General features: G+C 37.6%; 1 protein-coding gene across 1 annotated transcript in view; it reads left to right on the top strand.

Moving 5' to 3' along the window:
* SETD3 (SET domain containing 3, actin N3(tau)-histidine methyltransferase) overlaps positions 1-24,188 on the top strand; it is a 61,343-nt gene that overhangs the window by 20,493 nt on the left and 16,662 nt on the right. Inside the window, exons 2-6 of the mRNA XM_074149273.1 lie at positions 4,195-4,304; positions 5,899-5,991; positions 9,187-9,335; positions 10,421-10,493; positions 11,025-11,281. Of these exons, the coding sequence (XP_074005374.1) occupies positions 4,202-4,304; positions 5,899-5,991; positions 9,187-9,335; positions 10,421-10,493; positions 11,025-11,281 (675 nt within the window). The 5' untranslated portion in view covers positions 4,195-4,201. The remainder of the gene's footprint in view (positions 1-4,194; positions 4,305-5,898; positions 5,992-9,186; positions 9,336-10,420; positions 10,494-11,024; positions 11,282-24,188) is intronic.

Here is a 24,188-nt window from a genome sequence, read left to right on the forward strand (position 1 = left end):
AATTTTCTGATGATTCTAAAGATGCAGGGGATTGTGTTTAGAGGGAATGTAGAAAACCATTTGTGGGAATCAGCACAGAACGGCATTGTTCTTGGCCTGAAGATTTTGGACTCTGTCCCCAAACCTGCTGTTGGATCCATTACAGATCTGACTTGATTTGTCTTAAGAGCAGAAGGGTCTAAAGTAAATGTAACAGGATGGCATATGGGAGAGGGGAACACTCAAGTGAATAAGAATAAAATCTTTGTGAAGGTGGCCTCCTGTACCAACAGCTCTGTTTATCTTCTTACAACTATGAGGGGGGAAAAAAAGGTAAAAGGTATAATGGGAAGACCATGAAAATAAACTTTTCTAAGTTCTTTTGTTGGTATTGTTCTTCTGTGGCTTTGTGTTACACTGTATTATGGCAGGTTGGCCATTTATATTGATCCTATATCCAATTTGTACTATTGTCAATGCAGCATGGATTTCATAAGGAGTGTTACTCCCTGCTTCATACAAGCTGCAAATCTCATGTCAAATGTAATTGCTTGTGATAGAGCAGTGTCTTTCAAGAGGATGTCCAGTGTTAATTTACAAACTTCAAGGGGTCTGACCAGCCACTGTGATTACATTGAATCTGTGGGATCTCTCCTTACTAGCCTGCAGATGAGGGCTTTTCATGGTAGAGGTGGCATTGGGAAAGTAAATTTTGCAACTCCAGGGGGACTGATAAAATTAAGCAGCGTGGACGGGTTGTATGAGCCTCTGATATCTGCTAGAGAGAACTAAAAGGGAAGGGGGTGCCCCTGACTTCGGTCTCCACGTACTTAGGGATAGTCTTGTTCCTTGCCCTGTTTAGTGTCAGAAGATGGAAGAATTTGGTTTGCCTTCGTTTTTGAAAACATCTTACAGTTTTGCCTTAGATTTTTTCCTTTTGTTACGAGGTGTTGCCTTTTTAGTCAGTTTTGAGCTCCTTTAATTTTGATTTAATAAGTTAACACTGTTAACCTTAATTTCCTTCCTGATCATTCAAAGTATATCAACTAAGCCTTGGGCTTGGAAGTTTCTTGTTCACTCAAATCTTAATGGAAAATGAGAGTAACCAGATTATGTACCTTTCCCACTAGAAGTTTTTTAACATACAGCATTTGAATTTAAAAGATCTGCCCTATACAGTTACTTAACATACGGATTGCAATTGTTTCAGTCTTGGTCAGTCTGGAGGAGCAGCTTTTTCAGCTGCTGGTTGATACATTCCAGTGTTAATACCAGCTGCCAAAGAACAAAACTTTTTGATAGAGAACGGGAGGAAATATTTCATTTTGGGTAAGCTAGCTACACTGACCAGGGATAAAAGGATCCCTTTTAGATATACAGAGATATATTTTAGCTATACTTGCTGAGTCAAATTTTTAAATTCTCCAAGGTTGCTTGGAGATGCAGTTAAATCTCCCTCCTGTTCCAGTGCTCAACCACCCTCATGGTGAGGAGTTTCCTTGTATCTATTTGGAATTTCCCTTGCAGTATACTGTGACTGTTGCCTGTTGAACTTTTCCTGTGCTTGTCTGAGAAGAATCTGCCTCCACCCTTTTTATAATGCCCCATTACATAGGTAAAGGCAGTAGTGAGCTTCTTTTCTTCCCCAGACTGAGCAAACCCAATTCCCTCATCAGGTCTTTCATCTCACGTGTCAGCCCTTTTGCTATTTTAATGGCCTTCCCTTGGACATGCTCCCGTTTGCCAGTACCTCCCATGCTGCATGACCCAAAACTGTACAGTACTCAAAACATGGCTTCACCAGTGCCAAGCAGAAGGGAACAATTACTTCCCTTGACCTGCTGTTTATGCTCTTGCTTATGTAGCTCAAACTACAGTTAGTTTTCATCACTTTAAGGGTGCACTGCTGGCTTGTGTTCAACTTGCTGTCAGCTAGTCTCCAGGTCTTTTTCTGCAGAGCTGCTGCCAGTCCAGACCGCAGCTGTAATGCTGTGTAGGGTTTTTTCCTTCCAAAATGCAGGACACATTTGTCTTTGTTTAACTTTTTATAAAGTTTCTGTTGGATGCTTCCTCCAGTTTGTTGAGGTCCCTCTTAATGGTGGCCCTGCCCTCCAACATGTTGACTGCTTTCCCCATTATATATAATATAATATTACATATATTTTATATATATATATAAATTTGCTGAGGATGCTTTCTGTCCTAGCATCTAAATCTGATGATGGTGTTGCCCAGTATTGACCACTGAGGAATACTGCATCAAACCAGTTGGCTGTTAGACTTAGTTATTGACCAAAATTCTTTGGACCTCGTGGTCCAAGAAATCTTTTATGCACTTTTTATGTCCATGTCTCCTCAGTTTGAGAACCAGGATGCTATGGAAGATAATGTTAAAGCCCTGTTTAAGTCAAAACGACTGGCAACCACTGATTCTCCCTGGTCCTTAGGGCCACTTATTTCTTCAGAAAGCAGTCAGGTTGGTTGTACATAGTTTGCCTTTAGAAGTCTGATAGTTGTCTGATCCCAGTCACGTTCATTGTGCCTGGAAATAGCTTCCCCTTAGTACTTTCTCCGTGTTTTATACAGCAAATGGGGTGAGATTTACTATTGTCTAGTTTCCTGGATCCTCTATCCTCTCCTGCCCCCACCTTGCTTTTCTGTTGGTTTGCTTGTTTTCTTTTCTGTTGGGTTTTGTTTGTTTGTTTTTAAGTTACCTGTTTCCTGTCATAGGCAATCACCATGACTTTTCAAAGATGATAGCCAGCAGCCTTCCAGTGACATCAGTTAGCCTTCTCAGTACCTTGAATGTTTCCTATCTGGTCCTGCGTACTTATGTAGGTCCAGCTTACCTAAATAGTCTTTTAACTGATAGCTCCTCAAGCTTTGCTACTAGATGCAGAAGCCTGGGAAGCCTGATAGCACACCTGGCAGGTAAAGACCATGCCGAAGGTAGTTTAGTACCTCAGCTTTTTCTGTACCTTTCATCACTATGTCGCTTCCTGATTTACCAGCTGAATTACATTTTCCCCAATCTGTCTTTTGCTGTTGGTTTACTTGTAGAAGCGGTTTTTTTTCCTCCAGTTGCCTGTCCCCACTTATACTTTACATATGTTGCTGTTTCCTTTGAAGCTCAGTCAGTGAGGAGTCCCATGTACTGGGACTGGCCCCAGCAGCCCTCCTGCTGTGCCTGCTGATTTTCTTGCATGTTGGGAAAGCTTATTTTTGTGCTCTGAGAAGAGAGTTGAAGAAGATGCCTGGCTGTCAACGGGCTCCTTTATAGCTTCCCAGGCATTCTGCTTACCATTCCCTGAGCAAGCCCCACCTCTACTCTTGTGAGTCCAGAGTCTTTAGTCTGCCTCTTTCCTTCCTTTCTTTACTTAAGATCTTACACTACCATTTCACAATTATTTCATCCGAGGCTGCTGCTGGCCATCGTATGCATGAGCAGTTCTTCCTTATTCACAAGTACCAGATCCCATGCAATCCCTCCCCTAGGAGCTTGTTCAGTGCTAGCATTGAAAATTGCTCCCAGTGCATGTGAGAAATCCCCTGGGTATTTCCCACTCTGCTGTGCTGCCCTTCCAGTAGATGTTGTATGATTTAAGTCCTCCATGAGAACAGTGGGCTCTGAATATTGGAAAACTAGCCTACGATGATGTTTCATTTGTCATGGTAACTGAAAATAAATTTTCCTTAACTAATTGTATTAAACCACAAGAAGGTGCTGCAAAGATATCCGTATGATACTTTGATTTTATTTTGAAATGGAACACTTCTATCTGTTTTGAATTACTGTTATAGTGCAGTCACAAATACTAACACAGCTGATGTCCACAGTGCAGCTAATGAGGTAAAATGTCCTGGGTTTATATAGCATAGAAAATTTGGTATCCATAATAGTTGTTGATAACTAATGAATTTGCAAGTGATTAGAATGATTTTTCTTTTTTTGCTCTGTAAGATTTCCAGTTTCTAATTACCCTGGGGTAATTAAGGTGCAACTACATGAAATATTGCTTCAGATTGCACTGAATGGTTGTCTTACCTTGAGGACATACAAGTAATACTTGCATTTATATATGTGCCAGAAACAACTCCTCATCCTCTTTTTTTTATTATTTTTAAGTGTCCAATAAGAGAAGATCTTGTCCATTCATCATTATTGTATTTTGCTTCTTAGTAATTGGTGACAGTGTGCTTCTTAATCTGTTTTAGTTGGAAGATGGGGAAGAAGAGCCGAGTAAAAACTCAGAAGTCAGGTACAGGAGCCACAGCGACAGTATCTCCAAAGGAAATGTTGAATCTAATTAGTGAGTTATTGCAAAGTAAGTTTCATTTTTATGCCTCTCTGGGTAAAGGGATGGCGTGCAGGCCACTCAAAACTTGGTGAAGCCAGTGAATTCTATTCATTTCCTGTAAGTGGCCAAGCTTGCTATTTCAGCCTGCTTAACATAGCATAGTATGTATCTCATAGTACCCATCTGTGATAGTATGTACCATTATTGGCTTATTTAAATGTGTATGAATTGGACATACAATATTTCTGGCAGCTTTTGGCTTTAGAGCTCAACACAAGCATAAGTACTGGGTGAGATTAGATTTAAAAAAACTACTATAGATAACTTGAAATTGAAACTTTGTAAAAAATGTTTTCCTTTAAACCTGAAGAATTGCACTATTTCTGCTTACCATTTGAACAGTGCTTTGAAGAGATATTAGAGTAGAGGAATTAACCGTGGAAAGCAGGAATACAACTCAGTTGAACTGCACTGATATTTTTGTTGCTTAAATAAATTTTTGTTGCTGTTCGGAAACTTTTTGTAGTGCTTAGTTCTTGTGTATAGACCAAAGGTTTCACTTGTTGAGGAACTTGGAACTCATCCATTATTTCTGGTAAATATGAAAAGCAGAGCATAATTTCATATGATGGTGCTAAAATACTGTTCACTCTTTTGACTACCATTAGTAAGTGTGCTGAACTACACTTCTTGTTGAAACCTAAGTCCAAATTTTCATATCCTGGACACATCTAAATGTTGCCTTAGAAAATTGGAATTTTTCTTTAGGATTGCTCACAAAGAGGAGACAGGGAGTTGGCAGAGCTGTTTGATGCTTATGCTACAATTGGCCTCTGCTTTGCTACCAAAAATAAAATGTAGATCTAATTTTCTAAGCAAAGACAAGTATCAGCTGTTCTTTTTGTCAAGCTTCCATATTTTATTCAATGCAAAGATTTTTCAAATCAGTTGAGCAAGGTAATCTTCAGCTGTCCACTTGGATTTATGTGGCTTAGATCAAGAAATCCACATGCTGGCATTTAGCATATTGTCAGAGACACTGTGGATATATTCTAAAGCTAGAGCTTGGCTAAGTGTTCCTTTGCTTGTCCTTCCAGTACTTATGCTTCTGTGAAAACCGTAGTGACTAGTCAGGTCAAATGTACTTACCAGCAAATTTCTCAATTGTTTAAGGTAAGGTCTGTACTATTATCATCTGCTTTCATTACAGCAAGAGCGATGGCAAGCAGGCTAATGTAAACAGTGTGTTTTGCTTGGATTATTGAAAATAGAGACTATCTACTTAATGGTCTGTCTCTTTACCTCCTTTTTCTTCCTAGCTTTTTAAACATTTGATGTTTCTGAAATCTGAAAGAATATTTAGAAAAAAAAAAAAGAAAAGAAAATAACTTGAAGCAAATTTTACTGTGATAATTTAAAAAGTATCTATTAATTATGTGTCAAGGAATTAGGATGTTTATAACAGTGGAGATTATAGTGTTTACCATGTAAACATGTTTGAAGGACAAGCAGTACTAAGGTTCAGTTAAAGTTGCTGTGAAACCTTTTCTCCTCTGTTAAAATATATATGTATACACACTTTATTAAAGAAAACATTTTCATTTGGCGTTTTTGTTTCCAGAATGCAGCAGTCCTACCCCAGGGCCTGGTAAGGAATGGGAAGAATATGTACAGATTCGTTCGCTTGTTGAGAAAATTCGCAAAAAGCAAAAAGGTAAATGTGAAAGACTGTAAGATAAGGGTGCCTCAGGGTATTGATTTGCCTAAAGAATTGTCTGTTGACAGAAAAGGGATATTTTCTTTGGTGGTGGTATATAAATATCACGCAATCGTATTATTTTGGGATAAAATTTTACTTCTCTGACATGCAGTTGCATTTTACACTTGCAAGTGTTTCTGAAATGTTCTGGTGGGCATGACTACTGGCATTAACCATTTTAATACTGATAATTCTGAGTGAATATCACAGACGGGTGATCTTGTGATAATTCTGTTTGATAAGTAGAAAAAAAGAGCTTGAGATTGTGATGACAATCTGAGGGGCAGGACTAGAAGTTAAAATAATTTGAGAATATAGGCCTTTTTGATTCTTCATGGCATAGTCTGCCTCTCTGCCTCTATAAATCTGAACATTTTGAATTTAATTTTATAGCTATTTTATTTTAACCTGAACACTTTGCTGGGCATGGAAACAGTTTTCACAATTCAACATCATGACATTAAATAATATAAAAAATATATATGTATAAATGCACAAAATAAATACATTAGTTATCTATCAGTTATAAATCAAGCACATAATTAAAATAAATAAATGCTTATGGTACTGCAGTTAATACGGGGTTTTATTGTCAATTTTCCTAAGTTTAAGGTATACTTATTTTTCAAATTAAAACAGTTTTCTTCTGGTATGTTCTGCAATAGCTCACCATTGTTGATAACTATTTTCATAGTAGCTTTGTTTTTATTTGGAAATATGCTCTAAAAAATGCTTTTTCTGTAATTTTATTAAAAGTAACCTTTTGTTTATGACTGTTGTATTTTAATGGCAGAGAAGTAAGAATTCTTTGTTCTGTGGTATATAATTATATGGTGACGGTAAAAAAGCCAGACAGCATTTAAAATAGAGCTTGAGTGGTTCGTGTACTTGCTTGAAAAAGCAAAATACTGTACTTGGAGGCTTGAAATGTCCTTTTCGTACCTGTTTTTAATAATTTTGACTAACACATAAGAATCTTACTTCATGGAAGGGCTTATAAACCTCTGAACATCAGTTATTTGCAGAGGGCATAAGGAAGAATATATGATACTGTTGAGTGACTGCATTTTGTAGCTCTGTGAAGGTGAACTTGAGTCATTGTTTTGCTGTCCTGTGACATCTATAAATGTATGGTACATGATCTGGGGTTTTACGCTGTAATACATGTGTTGGAGTAAAACATAATTCAGGCTAATAAGAACAGAGATAGTGTTGGGGTTGGGTTATACACTGTATCTTTCATCTGTGCCAGAAAGATCGAAACATTCATGGGGAAAATGGCTGCTGGCGGAAATGGTAGAATTAGTATAATAGTATTATGTTAACAGAGAATATTCTTTTCCTTGAAAGATGCAAAACCGAACAACTACAGCACTGTTGACATACAAATGGCTTTTAATGTAACATTTTTACATACATTTTAAGTATGAATAGTATGGTGGCTTTCAAAACTATTTTTAATGGAACATAGTAATTTACACTATCCAGTTTTCTAGCTTAATAAAAGCTTTAAACAATTAGCAATGGAAGTATATATTGGTTTGGGGAACTGTAAGATGTACAATTGAATATATATTGCCTGAAGTGTCATACTTTGTGCTTTTCTTGAATAGAATAATGGGTTGCAGAACATGAACTAAAATGATCTGGATTATAGAAAACTTAATTTGAACTTTTGAAAATATTTCCTTGTTTGACTCATTAGCAAAATTTTAAATAAAGCTAATATTCCAATACAGATTTTCATCAGTATAGCTATATTTTGTTCAGTATAGAAATAAATTGTTCCACAGTAGTGCCTGTAATTTAAAGGAGTCAATCTTCTCTTTAATTTGGAAAAATGTAGGAAGTATTGGACCATATCATATATGAAGAACAGATGTAGAATTTCAGAGGTGCTTACAGAATGCTTCCAAATACAAGCTGGATGCTAAAAGCTTACAGTAGCCCTATACAGTAGTCAATGCTGGAAATAAAAAGAGCAAGGTCCTGGACAGTATAAACACCTATCAAGTTCTGTAGAAGCTATGTAATTAGTCTTACTAGATTTTTGAGGCCTCAGCTCTGAATATATTCCACAGAAAATAGCATCCTGAAGGGAGTATGAAATAAAGTATGAAATGAAATGCCAGCTTTAAAAAAAAAAAAAAAAAAAAAGCCAAAACACTGTGCACCACATTCTCATTGCATTCAAGAAAATACTTTATCAATAGCAAGTTTTTATCCTGCATCATCAAAGACTGTTGTTTTAGATGATACTTGCACTTCTATTTTAACTGCAGATTTGGTTGGTTCTGGGGCTTGAAAAGTGATTTGGACAGGGGGGAATATTTCAAATACAGTAATGCTACTTTTTTTAAATTCTTCAATCTAAAGATGTATTTATCACCTGTGCTTAACCAAAATATCTTTGAATGTAAGCAACTTGCTGATGACGTTTTGTCACTTGTAAAATGGCCTGAGTATTTCAGGGGAGTTTGGACACTTTTAACGTGATCTGACACTAGAGTTTGGACTGAAGAGAACACAGAGGCAAAGAGGTAGGAAAGGAGCTGGCTGAGTGTAGCCAGGAGCTATAACACTTAGGTTCAAATCCAATGACATTAAGGGGGAAAGCTGAGGAAATGAATGAGGCTTGTGATTTCGCCAGTGGACCGCATGCCTGTTGGAGAAGTGTAAAAATTTGGACGAGCTGTGTGATGTTGGGAGGCTTGAGATCTGCTTATCATCATTTCCAGTGCTGAATTAATGAAATTGCAGCTTGCCTCTCAAATTCCTCCTTGTGTCTGTATTAACATGTTGTGGTGATTGCATTTATCATCAATATTAAGCTGGCAAATATTTTCACTCAACTTATTTAAAAGAGGAAGAGGAGGGGAGCTTCATATTTCATCACAGCTTGCTTTAGGTGGTTGTGTTTTTAAGATGACTGGTAAGCCAATTGGGCAGAATATTGAAGTTGATGAAAACTGGGTACATTTGTATGCTATTGCATAACACTTAACAAAGACCAGTTCTGACTCAGCTACTTCAAAGTAGAACTGCTGTGGGATAGCAGATAGCTTTTTACATGTGGTTTTATATTGAACTTCTTTATCTTTCTTGATCCTCTTATTTCTGCATTTGTTTTTTAACAAATTGTGTATATAGGTTTGTCTGTTGTCTTTGATGGAAAAAGAGATGACTATTTTCCTGAATTGATAAAGTGGGCAACTGAAAATGGAGCGTCCACAGAGGGTTTTGAAATAGCTAACTTTGAAGAGGAGGGTTTTGGTTTGAAAGCAACAAGAGAGATAAAGGTGAGCATGTGAACATTTGACTTAGATTAGAAAATCGTGTTTGGAATGTAGCTGTGGAGCTCCAAAACACTCACCACCTTCCCTTTCCCCCTTTGCTTATGAAACTGCTGTTCTGAAATGCTCTCAGCTCTGCATACTTGAGAAATAAACTTATTGATAAAATTTAGTATTATTTTTGATAACTGTTGGATAGTACTGTGAATTTTTAATCAGTTGGGTTTTTTTTTCCTCTGTTGTCTATACTGTTTGCCTAATCACCAGAGTATTTTACCCCATTGATATATCCCGGTTTTCTATGTTTTCTAACCATGTAGTCTCTTTTATGTCCCTCCTTTTAAAGCTGGGTCTTTTTGCCTCAGAAAGAGGTATTTGCGATACTTATTATTTTATAGTGAAAATGAAAAAAAAAAAAAAAAAAAAACCCCAACAAAATTACCTGGTAATTGTAAAGAATATCTTTTGATCATGAGATAAGGAATATAGACACACAGTTAGTTAACTGTTTAAAAGTAAGCATTTAAGATTGCCTCTTTCCATGCCCCTTTTACAGATGAGGATCACCTTTGAAGGACAATCAGCTGTTGTAGGAAGAATATTAGAAAACAAACGTATTATATTCATTTTAGGGCTTTAGTAGCACATAGATAATAAGGCTAGCACTACAGGTTGATAAAAATCCTGAATGGTTCTTCTAAAATAAGAATGGGTAATGTGAAAAAACCTCTACTGGGAGGAAATATTTGATCACATAATTAATAGCAATATAATGTACCAGTATAATGGTTGTGTGGGCAATCTACATGTTAGCAGTTCCGAACTGAAGCACTTTATTTTGTAATCTAAGTGTCTTTGTTTTAAGCTTTGTGTAATGCAGATTGGGGTGCTTGGTTACCACAGTGTGAAACATACCATGTTTGTTTAATTTGCAGTGGAAAAGAAGGAAGAATTTCGATTCGGAATAATTTCAACTTTAAAAAAAAAAAGTGAAAACAACTTGTAATTTAAAGATGATGCATATTTGAAACATGATTTGGCATATCGTATAAATGCTAACTGACCTTCTATGCATTTTTTCCTTTCTGCAGGCTGAAGAGTTGTTTCTGTGGGTTCCTAGAAAACTGTTGATGACAGTTGAATCAGCTAAAAACTCAGTATTAGGTAAGAGCTTAAGGAAGTTCTTAAGCAAGAAGTTGATATGTATGATGCATGGGACCATTCAGTTGGAGACTTTCTTTTTTTTAGCTGATCTCCTTTATTACAGGACTTGCTTATCATGCCAACTGTCACGTTTGGAATACCTAGAAGCTTGAAGTGTCAGTGGAAAGAATTTAAATTTCCGCTTTGTTTCTGGCTGAGTGCACTAGATATTTTCCAGAAGTATGTGTGTTATTTTGAACACAATATCATGTAGCTTGTATAACACTTGGAGATAAAACGTTCTGAGGTACTGAGAGTATTGTTCTGGTTTCTTCATGTCTTCCTTCATGCAATTGTACAAATGGTATTTACTGTGTCAAATAACTTGCAGCATAATACAGTGTGGGCAGCTAAATATTTTAGAAACCTGAAAAGCCTTCTTTTGGTTGAAAATTCTTCGATATTATCTCATCATGGTCATTTAAAATAAATCTAGGATAATATTTTCCACGGACAATTAATTTAGTGCCTCACCTTTCTGGGTTAATTCAGGATCCCTGTATTCTCAAGATCGAATTCTTCAAGCCATGGGCAATATAACACTGGCTTTCCATCTTCTTTGTGAGCGAGCCAACCCCAACTCTTTCTGGCTGCCCTACATCCAGACGCTCCCCAGTGAATATGATACTCCTCTTTATTTTGAAGAAGATGAAGTGCAGTATCTTCAGTCAACTCAGGCCATACACGATGTTTTTAGCCAATATAAAAATACAGCTCGGCAGTATGCCTATTTCTACAAAGTTATTCAGGTAAGCATCTTAAATGTGGTATATAGTATATGTCGTTCTCATGATGATTATTGAGGAAGGTATGAAAACAGTGATGCTAAATAATAGAGCAAGTGTATTTTTCTTAAATGTTTGAATCATTAAAGCAATTTCCTGCTGTTTTTTAAACTTCTGTTAAAATTTCACAGTTCAGTAGGCTTATGAATATCTAAGAATGTGTTTAGTTGGTTGAGAGGAGTGATTACTGCCCTTTGTTTGGCATTGGGTGAGGCTTCATCTGGAATACTGTACAGTTTTGGGCCCGCCAGTACAAGAGACATGTTGACAAACTGGAATGAGATCAGAGGAGGGCTGTTAAGATGTCATTTGCTTCAGCCCTTTATCCATACAAGGAGAGAGTGAGGGAGCTGGATTTGTTTATTCTGGGGAAAAGAAGATAAGGGATGATCCAGTTATTGTTTTCAAATTGCTACTGGTAGCCGGACTCCAGAAGTTTGCCTGTGGGAAGTTGGGCCAGATGACCTGCAGAGATCTGCAACCTATGCCTCTAGGACTCTTTGAAAAATGTATAGTTTGTAGTAAACAAACTAAAATTATAATTGTTAATTGACGTAGAATAAAACCGTTGCATATGTTGCATTTCCAGTGAATGAGGATTAACTGTTGTTTTCTATTCTATGTAACATAATTATTTTGATTGCTTTCAAATACAAAGATTAAACCCATCTGGTAACAATTTCAGTATGGGGAGGCTTGAGGTGGGTGAACTTTTCATCATGTTCTGAAGTAACGATTTAAATTGAGTTTCTAAGACAGAACTGTTACTCTGAGGGATGTCTAGATATAATTGATTTTGTAAGTGAATGATGATATGTTGTTGTCAAGGTAGTGCTCAATGTCCAAACATACAAAGCTTTTTGTGGCACAATCTGCATAAATAGCATATGATTCTATGTACCGAATTTTCACAATTGTGTGATCTAGAGACATTTTCGGTTTTAGCCATGGGGAGAGGTCAGAAGACATAAAGCAATTCTATTCTTTAACATTGTCAGAGTTCCAAAGCTTTTCTATTAACTATTTTATGTCAACAAAAGTTAAATTTTGCTTAGCTGTTTGGAGGTTGAAGGACTACCTATGTTTTGAACACAGTGTCAATTTACCAAGTATAAGGAGCGGAGGGATACGTTTTGAAAATTAAAGTTACTGAAAATAGTAGGTGAAAACCAGACAAGATGCACTTCATTTTGAGGGAGGGAGTAGTGTAGGAACAATGACTTTAATCAGGAAGGAAGAAAATTCTTCCTTCCGGGTGTCACAATTCAGGAAATGATAGTTTAGCCAACTCTCTCTTCTTGCCATGTGCTATTCTAGGTTGCCAGTCCACACATGACCTTTCAGCTTTTCACTTTTTTCCCCTCTAAGTGTGCTGCCTGAACCAACAGAACTCCTAAATTTTATTTCATTAGAATATCTTTTTACCCCTGAATAGTTCTCCTGTTTTTAAAGAGTTGTTAACAGGGTATGGCATAACATTATCCAGCTCTTCCAACTGCTATTCATGCTCTTGCAGTACTTAATCATATAGCTAAACTATCACTATGACTAATTCCATCATTTTCATTGACTAATCCTGTACCAGTAGTATTATGTGAGAGGGTATATGGTGACAACATTAATTAAAAACCTCTGAAATACAGTTTTACAGAGAAATGAGATCTGGAATGACACCCTGGATTTTGACTTCCACGTGTCCAGTATCTCAGAACAGCTTCTCAGTCATTGATGAATAAACGTAGGCTGATATTGAAGTGATGCAAGCACAACTGAAGAATGTATATAAAATGCAGTGGTGTAACAGCAATTGAAGCGTGTGGTATTTATTATGTGAAAAGCAGCTTAAATGTTTGACAAAGCATTTTTTTGTTTATGAAAGTTTCATGTGGCACATAATTTAAGATGGCAAATACACACTATTTCTCTTATTGTTAAAACTAATGAAATATCATTTACATAGCGTTTAAACTAATGTGGTCAAAGTAATATTTCAGTAAAAAATAATTTATATTTTGCATCAAAGTCCATGCTGTTGACTATTAATGGTAAGAAAAGCTACAGTTCGAGCAAAAAAAAAAATGTATGTGAGATGACTGTAGGGGCAGACTGTCTTTAGAACCCCAGTGATGATGATGTGCTGTACATGGTAACAAGTCTTTAATACTCTGCACTGTTATCTTTTTCTATTTTACATTTGCAATTCTATGGAAACTGATATGGCAGTTCATGGCGGAAGACTCCTCAGTCTGATATTGTTGAGACTGAGTCAGTTCAGTTTGATCTGCAGCAGTGCAAAACCTTTGTGGGAATAGTGTTTAAATAAATGGCAGTCTTCTCTTTGAGCTTTATATTAGTATACTCAAGAAAGTGTTTAGTACTGTACTGTTGCCTGTTGGATGAATTGTTAACATAAGTTCTGGTCACTTATCAGAAATCTAGACCAGATTTTCTTTTTCTATTATTCTCCTGAAAAATGATTTTATTGCTTGTTTTATGTTCTTGTATAACACAGCTGTTGTTTCATGTTAAATATGAGCATGAAGGTAGATCAGGTAGGAATTATTTGCTTTATTTATTTGTTCTTTGGAGAATGGGTGGTAATAAATATTAGGTAAATTTTTGTTGTGTTCTGGTTGTTTGGTGCCATGCTGAAGCCCTGCCACGTAACCCCAGTTTCAGCTGAATGTTTCTTTAGTATCCAGTAAATGTCACATGAGGAAGATATATAATTTCAGCTGGCTCCCAGAGTGCCAAGTGAATGTACTGGCTACTTATTATTGATGCTTTTGATGAAAACTCGTGGAAAAGTTTTAAAACTTACTGATTTCTGTTTCTGCTCTCAAAAATAAGAGCATGTAATTTATGAAATGGTGAAGGAAAAAAGTTCATTAAAAAAAAAAAGCCTCTTTCTTCCCAAAAACAAAGTACCATTTTTCATTATTCAGAAAAGCTGAAATGAACTTGAGTATCGTGTTGCATCCAGCCATATCATTTTATGAACAAAGTTGACCTACAAAATATTAGTGCTAAGGGTAATGTTTTTGGAAATTCATTAGCATTTGGGAAAGGGAAGAAGAGGTGGGGAGAGAAAACATCATATAAATGAAAAAAAGCAAAGCAAACCCGCTTTCCTATGACAGGCAGTGTACTCTGTAAGCTTTATGAAAATCTAAGTTAGATTTGTTTTATACCGTCACTTCATTCAGTACTACTACTGCTTTCACATAAGCACTTTCATGAAAGCTGGCCTGTGTGACCAGGATTTTGATACTGCTTCAGGTAGTTGATTTTTTTTTTTTCAGGTAGCTGATTTTTTTTTTTTTAAATTTACAAATACACTTTTTAAATGCAAAAATCTTATATTTACTTTCTTGATAGCTATTCCACTGCAGAAGGTAAAGCAAGTAGCATCTTGAAATAAAAAGTATTTTGTTGATAGTTTGAAGACACTGAAAAAGGGAATAATATATATAAAATGAAAGTGTTAACGAATCATTTATTCAAATGCTTCATTTGCTTTTCAAAGACACTGTTGTTAAAATAATTTGGCTTCTGATAAGTGTGCAGTTTTAAACAGTTTGACAAGCGCTGGTCTGTTTTGTTTCCCTGGCTTCTCTGTAAGGGTGGCTTTCTCAGAATGCTGCAGTTCTTCCTCTTTCTCCAAGTGCTTAGTCTGGATACACATGAAGAATGGGCAGATTTATGCATTTCACAGCTGTTGCGAGCTAAACTGTAGTCTGGTTTGATAAGCAGAAACAGGTGGGATGTTGAGTAGACAAAAATAAACCCTTGAGCATGTTAGCCAGGCTCTAGAAACCACGCTGACACCTTTCTAAACATATGTAATTTGATAACTAAAAAATAGTCAAGTTCTTACAGATGTACCTTAAAGGCGTATTTGGCCTCTGCATTGCTATCAAAATACAGCAAATGGTCAAAAAAACCCCCAGCTTTCATTGCAGCAGACTTAGCGTTTGCAAGATGTTTTTGTAGTTTGTTCCAAAGAGAAGTTTCATAAACTGCAGGGTTTTCTTTTCCCCTAGAAGGTACGCGTGTGATTTCCATTAGCATTTATGGGCATTGCATGCCTACTGCAGGGTGAACAGAGCCCAAATATTTATGGCTTAATGTAAAATATTTTTTTTGTACACTGAAATGTGGTATAATAAGCACAAGAGGGAGCCATATAGTTTGCAGACATTCACAGTGCGATTATATTGCTAAAGAAAATACAACCAAGTTGGAACCTTTTTTTAAAAGAGTATGCAGTGGTCTTCGTGTTTGACTTTCGGTTGCATCTGGATGCCTGTTTGTAGTCTACTGCCGAGAAGTTTTTGTAAATCAAAACAAGACATCAAGACAAGGAGTGCTCTTAGAGAACGTGGAAGTGCCCAAGCTCTATTTACATTTTGCACATTATGGGTCTGAAGCAGTGTTGTATCTTTCCCCCGTGTACAGTAAAGGCTGTTATTAGCCTCCTTATTAAAAGACAATTTTATTATAATTTTAGTGAGCTTTTAAAATCTCTTAAGTGGTGGATCCGAAACTAGCAGGGCCCATTAGCTAGCCATAGCTTTTGCCCTGGTAGCCAGCTGTATGCAGTGGCAGTCTAGGTGTAAGTGGTATCTGTGTTCGGCTACTTCTCATGGGCTGGAAAAAGCTCACTTGGATCCCAGGGAAGGTGCCATCCAGTGGGATCCTAACATGCTGGAGAAATGGGCTGATGATTGATGAAGTCCAACAAGAAGTGCAAAGTTCTGCACCTGGGGTGGAATAATCCCATGAATATGTTGGGGACCAAGGTGAACGTGAGCCAGCAGTGTGCCCTGGCAGCAAGAAGTGGTAATAATGGCATCCTGGACTGCATTAGGAGAAGTGCTGCCAGCAGGTCAAGGGAGATGGTCCTTCCCCTCTATGCAGCACTGGTGAGGCCACAGCCAGAGTACTGTGTCCAGTTCTGCGGTCCCCAGTACAAGAGATATCAGGAAGTAACAATTTTAGAATTAAACAGGATAGAGAAAGCAAAGTCACCTGTTTAAGTAACATTCTAGCAAGTAATTTTAATTTTCTTTGACTTGGTTTTATGTTTCTTTGCTAGGTTAATAAGCAAATACTTGCAAATGCTTTCTTTGCCTTCTGTCAAGCTGCTATTACTCAAGAAGGCGGAAGCTGCCCCATGAATCACACCTTCTTTTTTTGTTGTTTTTAATAGAAACTATTTGGTAGAAGTCATACTTTTAGGTAGCATTTGTACTCTGGTTTGTATCCAGTGTTCCACAGGAACACACTCATACCAGTTTTCTTACTCCTGTGTATTGACATCTGGACAGTGCTTATGAAAGTGTTATTGTAGTCCCATTGTGAATACAAACCTTGCCATAATCTATTCAAAGATGTTTTGATCTGTTTGTTTGCACTATTGGACAGAGAACTTAATTTCCTGGAGGCTGTAATCCCTTTTGATCAGATACTAAATTTAATTTATTATTCATTTAAAATTTGACTAATTGATTTAGCGTGAATGAAATTCTAAAATCCAGTTATTAGCTGTTGGGCACTGGAATATCATTTTAGCTAGGACATTTTAACACATAAGTTCTAGATCTCAAAATAATATTATACCATCTTTAAAATCTGGTATCACATTTGACTCTTCAATATTGGGTATATTACGTGAGATTTCACATCTCCAGCTTAATTTTGACACCAATTTTTGAAGTTGTGATGATACTTTCAATATGACTTATGCCGCTCTTACGTTATTTTTCCTTACTGTTTCTAATCTATCATATTCCAATAAGCATATGATTTTCCAGGTCAGTGTGAAGTAGAACGTCTGGTCTCTCTCTCTCTGTACTTGGCTTTAAGATACCACCATTTAACTTTCATGTGCTAAATAATGTTTGAGTTGAATGCAGACAAGTATATACTGCTTTTTAAAACAATCTAAACTATTCACGTTTGGATGTCGTCTATTATTTTTAAGTTGATATAATAGAGAATGTTTTAGTGCTCTTAAAGAGTTCAACTAATGTGCAGTCAAAAGCAAACGTATTTGGAAGCAGAATACGGTTTTGATCATGTATCAGGTAGGTCCTTGGGGTTTCTCAGTTTTCCTCCCTACTTGATTTATACTCATTGGCATGTCAATCAAATAGCTTTTTTTCAGAAGTGATGTCCGTGACACTGTAAAAAAAATGGGTGGAAGGAAGATGGCACAGTTGTAAACCCTATAAAATCTTTCCCTTTTGTTTACTTGTCTGCTATACGTGTCAGGTTAAGGAGACATTTAAAATTTCATTGAGTGGGCAGTTACAAAGGTAAAATAGTGTTGCTATTTAGATTTGCTTTGTCTGAATTTCAACGCCTCAGTTGTTCTGCTTGATCAATAATAAATCAATAGGCACTTAATCATGGAATATATTTATGCCTTTCTGTGTTTTTCCTCTCTGTGAGGGCCAAAATATTGTATTAATCTGCTTTGCTGGCAGCAAACCAAAGATTGACTGTATGCTTGTATGTACCACTTAGTGTGTCTACCGTAAGGTGGTTTAGACTTCACAAACATGCGCCAAATTCCTGATTTTTGTGTCACTTCTGGTATATCCCACCCCTGGCTATGATGACAGTAACGGCAGATCCTGGGGCTTCGTTGGGCCATTCCTGTGGCTGCCCCTCTCCATCACAGAAGCAGTTCCAGGCTTCGCTGGGTTGCATCTGTCCATCTGAGACAAATGAAGAGCTCAAGTCCTTGCGTGGGTAGGAGGTCTGCTGCCTTCTTCCCCTGTTCCTTCCTTGCTTTCCACAGGAACACGGCGACAGCTCTGGGCTTGGAGCCAGCCGGACACAGGAGGAGGTGTTTGGCTGCTCGGGCAGCATTTGCTCCTCAAGCAGCTGTTCTCTATCTCCTCCAAGGAGAAGGTGGCAGGCCATATGGAGGCATCCTGTGGTCCAGATTCAGCCGATGGGCGCCAGTTGGACTGTGCTGGCCTAGATCGAAATACAGGCACGTCCCACTTGGTGTCTGCTATTTCTTACAGTGAGAATATTTTAAAGTCGGAGGAGGACAGACAGGATAAAACAGATCTTTCATTTTAGATATAGATGTTATCTTTCTTTGGATGTTTATTGTTAAGATTTCCTAATCAGTAGGTTTTAATTTATTTTATATTCTGAATGGTTTGGATTCTCTTATATGAGCCTAAATGCCTCTTTCCCCTAGAGAAAGAGAGATGAAGTTCAAACCGTGTATGCTGGTGCTAAACAAAATTTGTTTCTGCACAGTTTAAACCACGTTTGGGAGGAATAAGACGTTCTCTTGTTAGTATTGCAGGCTTTTAAAGCATTTTTTTGGAAGACGCGTTCTCAACCACTTTCCTAGTTGAGAATGGAGATAAGCATCTGTTTTTACAGCCAATAGAGTAGAGAGGTTTTTCTGTTTGCTTTTCTGTTAGTTGCTTTTTTTTTTTTTTTTTTTTTAAATTTTTTAACTGAGTTGCACTTTCTGGGGCAGTTGAGTTTATCCCCAGAGATGTTGCCTGTGTCTTTTGTGGAAGTGAGTGCCTCAGCAGACATCAGAAGATCATCATGCACTTACAAGTATGCTTTCTCATATAAAGTTTGTACTTATTGTGCAGATTTAATATTTTTCCTGATATAACAGCAGTTACAAATGTTCCATAAATTTAAAATATGATAACAAGCTGATGTTTCTTAGAATGGAATACTCAAAGGATGTATTCTTTAAGCACTGCAAAATTATACAGGGGACTTATCTTTGTTAAAATTAGTAATTTAACTAAATTACAAAGTGGATTATCCTCTTCAGTCATACCCAATGCTAATACTCCACACAGTAGGAGATTGATATGTTGCTAAGTAAACCAAAGTTTATTTTCTTGTACTATGGCTTGAATGCGAGTTGAAGAGGAAGTGAGAAGTTTTTTATCTTTAGTTGTGTGTGCAGTATAGTCCCATTACATCTGGTTCCAGGACTTACCCTGCCCCATGTGCCATGTCAGTTCTGAAGTGCAGTACCTTGGTTATAAGATGATCGTGATCCAAGCTTCCTCCTAAGCGGCTCCTCGAATGATTTATCTGTAAACTTGAGTAGTTGATTCACAGGTAAAAACACTTTGGCCATACTGCATGATATTAATGCTTGTTAGGAAACTCTTTGGATGAGGACTGGTTGTGAATAGGAAATATTGTCCCTGTCCTTTCAAAGGACAGGGGCAGAGAAGTTGTGGATGCCCCATCCCTGGAAGTGTTTAAGGCCAGGCTGGATGGGGCTTTGAGCAACCTGCTCTAGTGGGAGGTGTCCCTGCCCATGGCAGGGGGGGTTGGAACTCGATGATCTTTAAGGTCCCTTCCAACTCTAACCATTCTATGGTTCTATGAAAGCAATTCACTTCAGGCTTTCCATCACAGCATTTGATTTGTGGCTTGTGATTCACTGAATTGAAAGTAGAGGTGTGTGATGAATTGTGTATGAACATAGTGCACATGTGTTGCACTAAACAAAATGACCACGGTAAACCTTGTACTTCAGGAGGAGCCTAAAGAGTAAATGATATGTCCTGGTGCACAGGTGTACGCCTTTGCAAGGAAACTCTTCGCTGTAGCCATCTTACTGGACCTGTGTGAATGAAGTACTAGGGACTCACCTCTCCATCTAAGGCTGAACTTGAACACTTAGTTCATATTTCATGAAGAGATTTACCACAGGAGATGATGGACCTAGTGTGTCTTTCTGTTTGCTGAATGGGGATGGGAGGGACTGGGGAGGCTGTCTCATTGCAGAACATGTCCAGTCTCAGCCCAGCTTGCTCTCCTGCTTCAGCCCTTAGCAGGGCTGCATTCCACTCTGATTTTGTGGAAGGACAGGAAAAGGTATAGAGAACTTGTACACTAATTTAAGTGTCGTATCCCGGTGCCTTTTTTTCTGGGAAAGATTAGTATTTTAGAATTCTGTATGTTAAGAAGTATTCTGTAAATGGAGTGATCATGAAGTGGATGTTAAAAATTCCATCACTATCTTGTCTCTATTTAATAAAGGAGATGCCACAGAATCGTAGGCAGGTGCTCGTTTGCAGTCAGTTCAAAATTATTTCTGTGTAGTCTGTCAGCCAAATGCTAATGTCCACTTTGCATGTGAAGTAGGTTGTCAGTCCTTCAGACCCTTGAGTTAGTTGATGTCATGGTTTGAGTTGTCTGTTGTGCCCCTGCTGTCTCATTAACTTAAGAACAATTTTTTGCAGGTAGAAGGTATGGAAAAAGGGACTGTGCAGTTAAATTCCATTGCACCAGAAGGAGTCATTCCACTCTGCTTCCGCTGCATGAATCCCCTAATAGTCTGGAACAGTGCTTTCTTGTGCATATTGGCAGAAAGTAAATAAAAATTGCTGACATAAAGAATAAGCAGGAACGTTATTTAGATTTAATAAGTTTCAATCCTGTGGTACCTTTTTAATTTTAAGATTCGTTCTATTAGATTTCTGCAAAGTAGGATGATCTTTCTTCCACTAGTAAAGTCATATAACGGCACGGGTTTGTGGGCGTTATTTGCTTCATAGTGCTTCATGAATTGGGCTGTTTGGAAATTCCAGAGCATGCCTCTGTAGTTATAAACTGCTATTACAAAGTAAAATAATCTTTGGCTTTGTCTCCTGTCCTGTACAGGGAACTGGCTTTCCCTCGTTAGGTTTAGGCAGCATATGTCCAATGAAAAAAGTGAATTCTTGTTTCCCTGTAGATCTCTAGGATCCTCCATTCTGAATTCTTTATTTTATTTAGCTTTAGGGCAGTTAAAGCCTCAGCAGCTCCACAGAGAGGAGTTTCTCTTCAAGGCTGCTGCTTCAAAGGATTTGCAGAGCCGGGAAAGGGACAGTAACCAGCAAATGCTGACAGATCTTCCTGCTTCTGGCCCTGAAAGTGTGTGTGTGGTGTGTGTTTGTGTTTTTGTACACCTACACATTGGCCTGAAACCATCGAGTAGCATCCAACAAGGCTCATAACGAAATCTTCCCATGTTAATGAGTACATTGGAAAGAGGGGAGAATCTGGAAAGAAGAGGAGGAAAAAAATTGTTTGGTCAAAAGGAACGAACCCTTGGGCTTTATGTTCAAAGGAATGAAAGTTAACAAGGTGGAAGCTTAAACTGGTTTTGGCTTTAACTGTTTCAAGTACCCTTAGTGTTTTGGAGGCTGTGAAAGGAGTGGAGTGATGCCCTCAGTATAATCTCAACAATGCTTGGTATGTTGCATTCCCGAGATAGAAATTGAGCTGTCTCTACTTCAACGGTGCACAAGAGGTTTTTGAGAATATTGAAATCTGATTTAATAATATTGATGCAGTGATTGCCCACAGCTTTGCCTTGGACTTGTGAGTACTTGAAATATTCTTCATGGAAATCCAGCCCATCTCTGTGTCTTCAAATTCAGGAAACCAACAAAAACAAAACCAAGGATTTTTTTTGTTGTTGTTATGTATTACAGTGGAGTAGTAGATGACTCCGATGATCAGCTTATCTTGTCTGAGAGATGGTGTCTTATAAAATAAAAAAAGAATCCGCTAGCTTTGATCACATCCAGTGATTCAGTTTTTTCTCACTCATCGTATACAAGGGCTAATGGTACAAAGGAATATACTGGCCAGTTTGACTTCACCAAAACACATCAATTCTTTTCAAGACATCTAGTAGCATAGATATGAACACAAATTTACTACTGGGTAAAGTTTTGTACTCCAATTTTAACTTTTACTCATTTTATTGCACGTTACAGTAATAGGACTTGTACTCTGCAACACTTGGTAAACAAGCAAATATTGAGCTAATTTTAATGGGAGTTCCTTGCCAAGATTAGGAGCTGTGATAAATGAGCTTTGACATTTTGTGATTGAGCAGGGTACGTGGTTACTGCCTCTAGTAGTCTGGCCGCTCCTTTACAAGAGGTTGATGCCCGTGTAGGCTGGATGGCAGAAGCGAAGGTTGGGATGGCTTCTCAGCTGGAAAGGCCACCACCCTTTCTACATGGAAGCCTTCATGCGGTCTAAATAAAAACAAGCCTTCTCAAAAGCAGAGGAGTCCTCTAGCATCTACTTTATAAGACTTGAGAATCATTATCTTGTGATGTCCATTCAAAAATATGATGGAGAAATTATGGAGCGCAAAGGCTCCTACGCGGGCATCAGGAATTGTGCTTTCTTGTCAGGCACTGAACATGAGACACGAACCACTGGATATTACTGCTTCCCAGAAAGAGAAAAACGTCTGAAAGTGGTTTTTTTTATTATTTTTTCTTTTTTTCTTTTTTTTTCTTCCCCTTCCCCCCCCTCCTTTTTCTGGTTGCCATACTGAGTAACTGGCTTCTAGTCTGATAGTGTTTTAGGTGACTAGAATAACAGTCTGTCTCTTTCCGCAGTGGCTGCAGACAATCTGGCAGCAATCACTGTTACTTTTTAATATTTCTGGTTATTTTGAGATATCCTCCAAATGTCTCAAAGAAGGCTTGGAACGCTGAAGGGGAAGAAGCTTTTTTTTTTATTTTTTTTTTTTTTAAGGAATAGCAGCATCAGGAGGAAAATGAAATTCAGCATGCCACTATTTGTTTTTGCAGTGGTCATCACCCTGATTGCCAGCTCTGACAATATTTTCACAGAAAGGGTAACTAAATAGATGGTATTTGTTCTTTATAATAACTCTTTCAGTAGAATGTCAGGACCTGCATCTGAATGAATATATTCACATTTTCACGTTCCCATTTTTTATTTAAAGCTTCCCCTCCTAACTTTCTGAAACTACTTCATACAGACTTGGTAAGTTAAAATTAGGGTGCGTGTAGTGGATAATGTCATGTTTCAAAGCTAATCTGTGAAGACCTAGGTGTGTGAACCTATAAAAGCTGGATCTGATTTTTTTTTTTTTTAACGTATTAAGTGTTTGTTTAGTTTAAATATGTCTGTATCTTTTTTGATCAGCCTGAGCAATTTGCATGCTATGCAGCAGTCATCTTCTATACTTTATTAAATATCTGTCAATTATAAATATCAAGGTTTTACATTAATGTCAAGATAGTACATCAAAAATTCATGGAATATGTGACTTTTTTTCAAGGGTATTTAATACTTAATGCATTTGTGTCATTTTTCTTTCTAGATATATTGACAGGTTTTATTAAGTGTTTGTTAGGGAGATTTCATTTTTACCAAGGGACTATAAAGAGAAGCTGCATACTAAATCAATTTTTTAATCAGAATATTGTTCTTTTTTGTGTGTCTTTGGATTCTTGTAATCTGTAGGGCTTTTATGTAGTAACATAGTCCAAGTCAGAAAATCTAACATGCTGACTTATCTTAACTTTAAAATAGCTACTAGAATATTGTACCACGGAATGTTATAAATGCGGTAATTACGTACACTGGGATTTTATTCCGCCTTGTGTCTTTTAAGACCATGTATTTTGTCCTTTATTGTAATTTACTAGTGTTTTTATGTGAATTGTGTCTGGACGGCCTCCGTATAGGGGCAGTCCCTAAGTTTCACAGATTTACGTGGGGAGGGTTGGTGGCATCGGGAACCTTTTCCCGTGGCTTGCGTGTTCGAGTGGACACGTTACAGAGGGACTGCTTATGGCAAATGAGCAATTAACGTCCGGGAAATCTCCTGCTGTAATACAACTTTTTCTCACGGAGAGGACAATGGCAGTATGTGTGTGTATATATATATATATGTATATATATGTATATATATTTTTTTTTCTTGCCGCCTTATAGGTATTTGCTCGGAGTTCGGGCTGAGCGTGTTGGCTCGGGGCGGCCGGCAGGGGGCAGTGCCGGCCCGCGCGCAGTGCGCAGCGCCGCGGCGGCACCG

Source organism: Numenius arquata, chromosome 6 (genome assembly GCF_964106895.1).
Source record: "Numenius arquata chromosome 6, bNumArq3.hap1.1, whole genome shotgun sequence".
In the NCBI taxonomy this organism is placed as follows: domain Eukaryota; kingdom Metazoa; phylum Chordata; class Aves; order Charadriiformes; family Scolopacidae; genus Numenius; species Numenius arquata.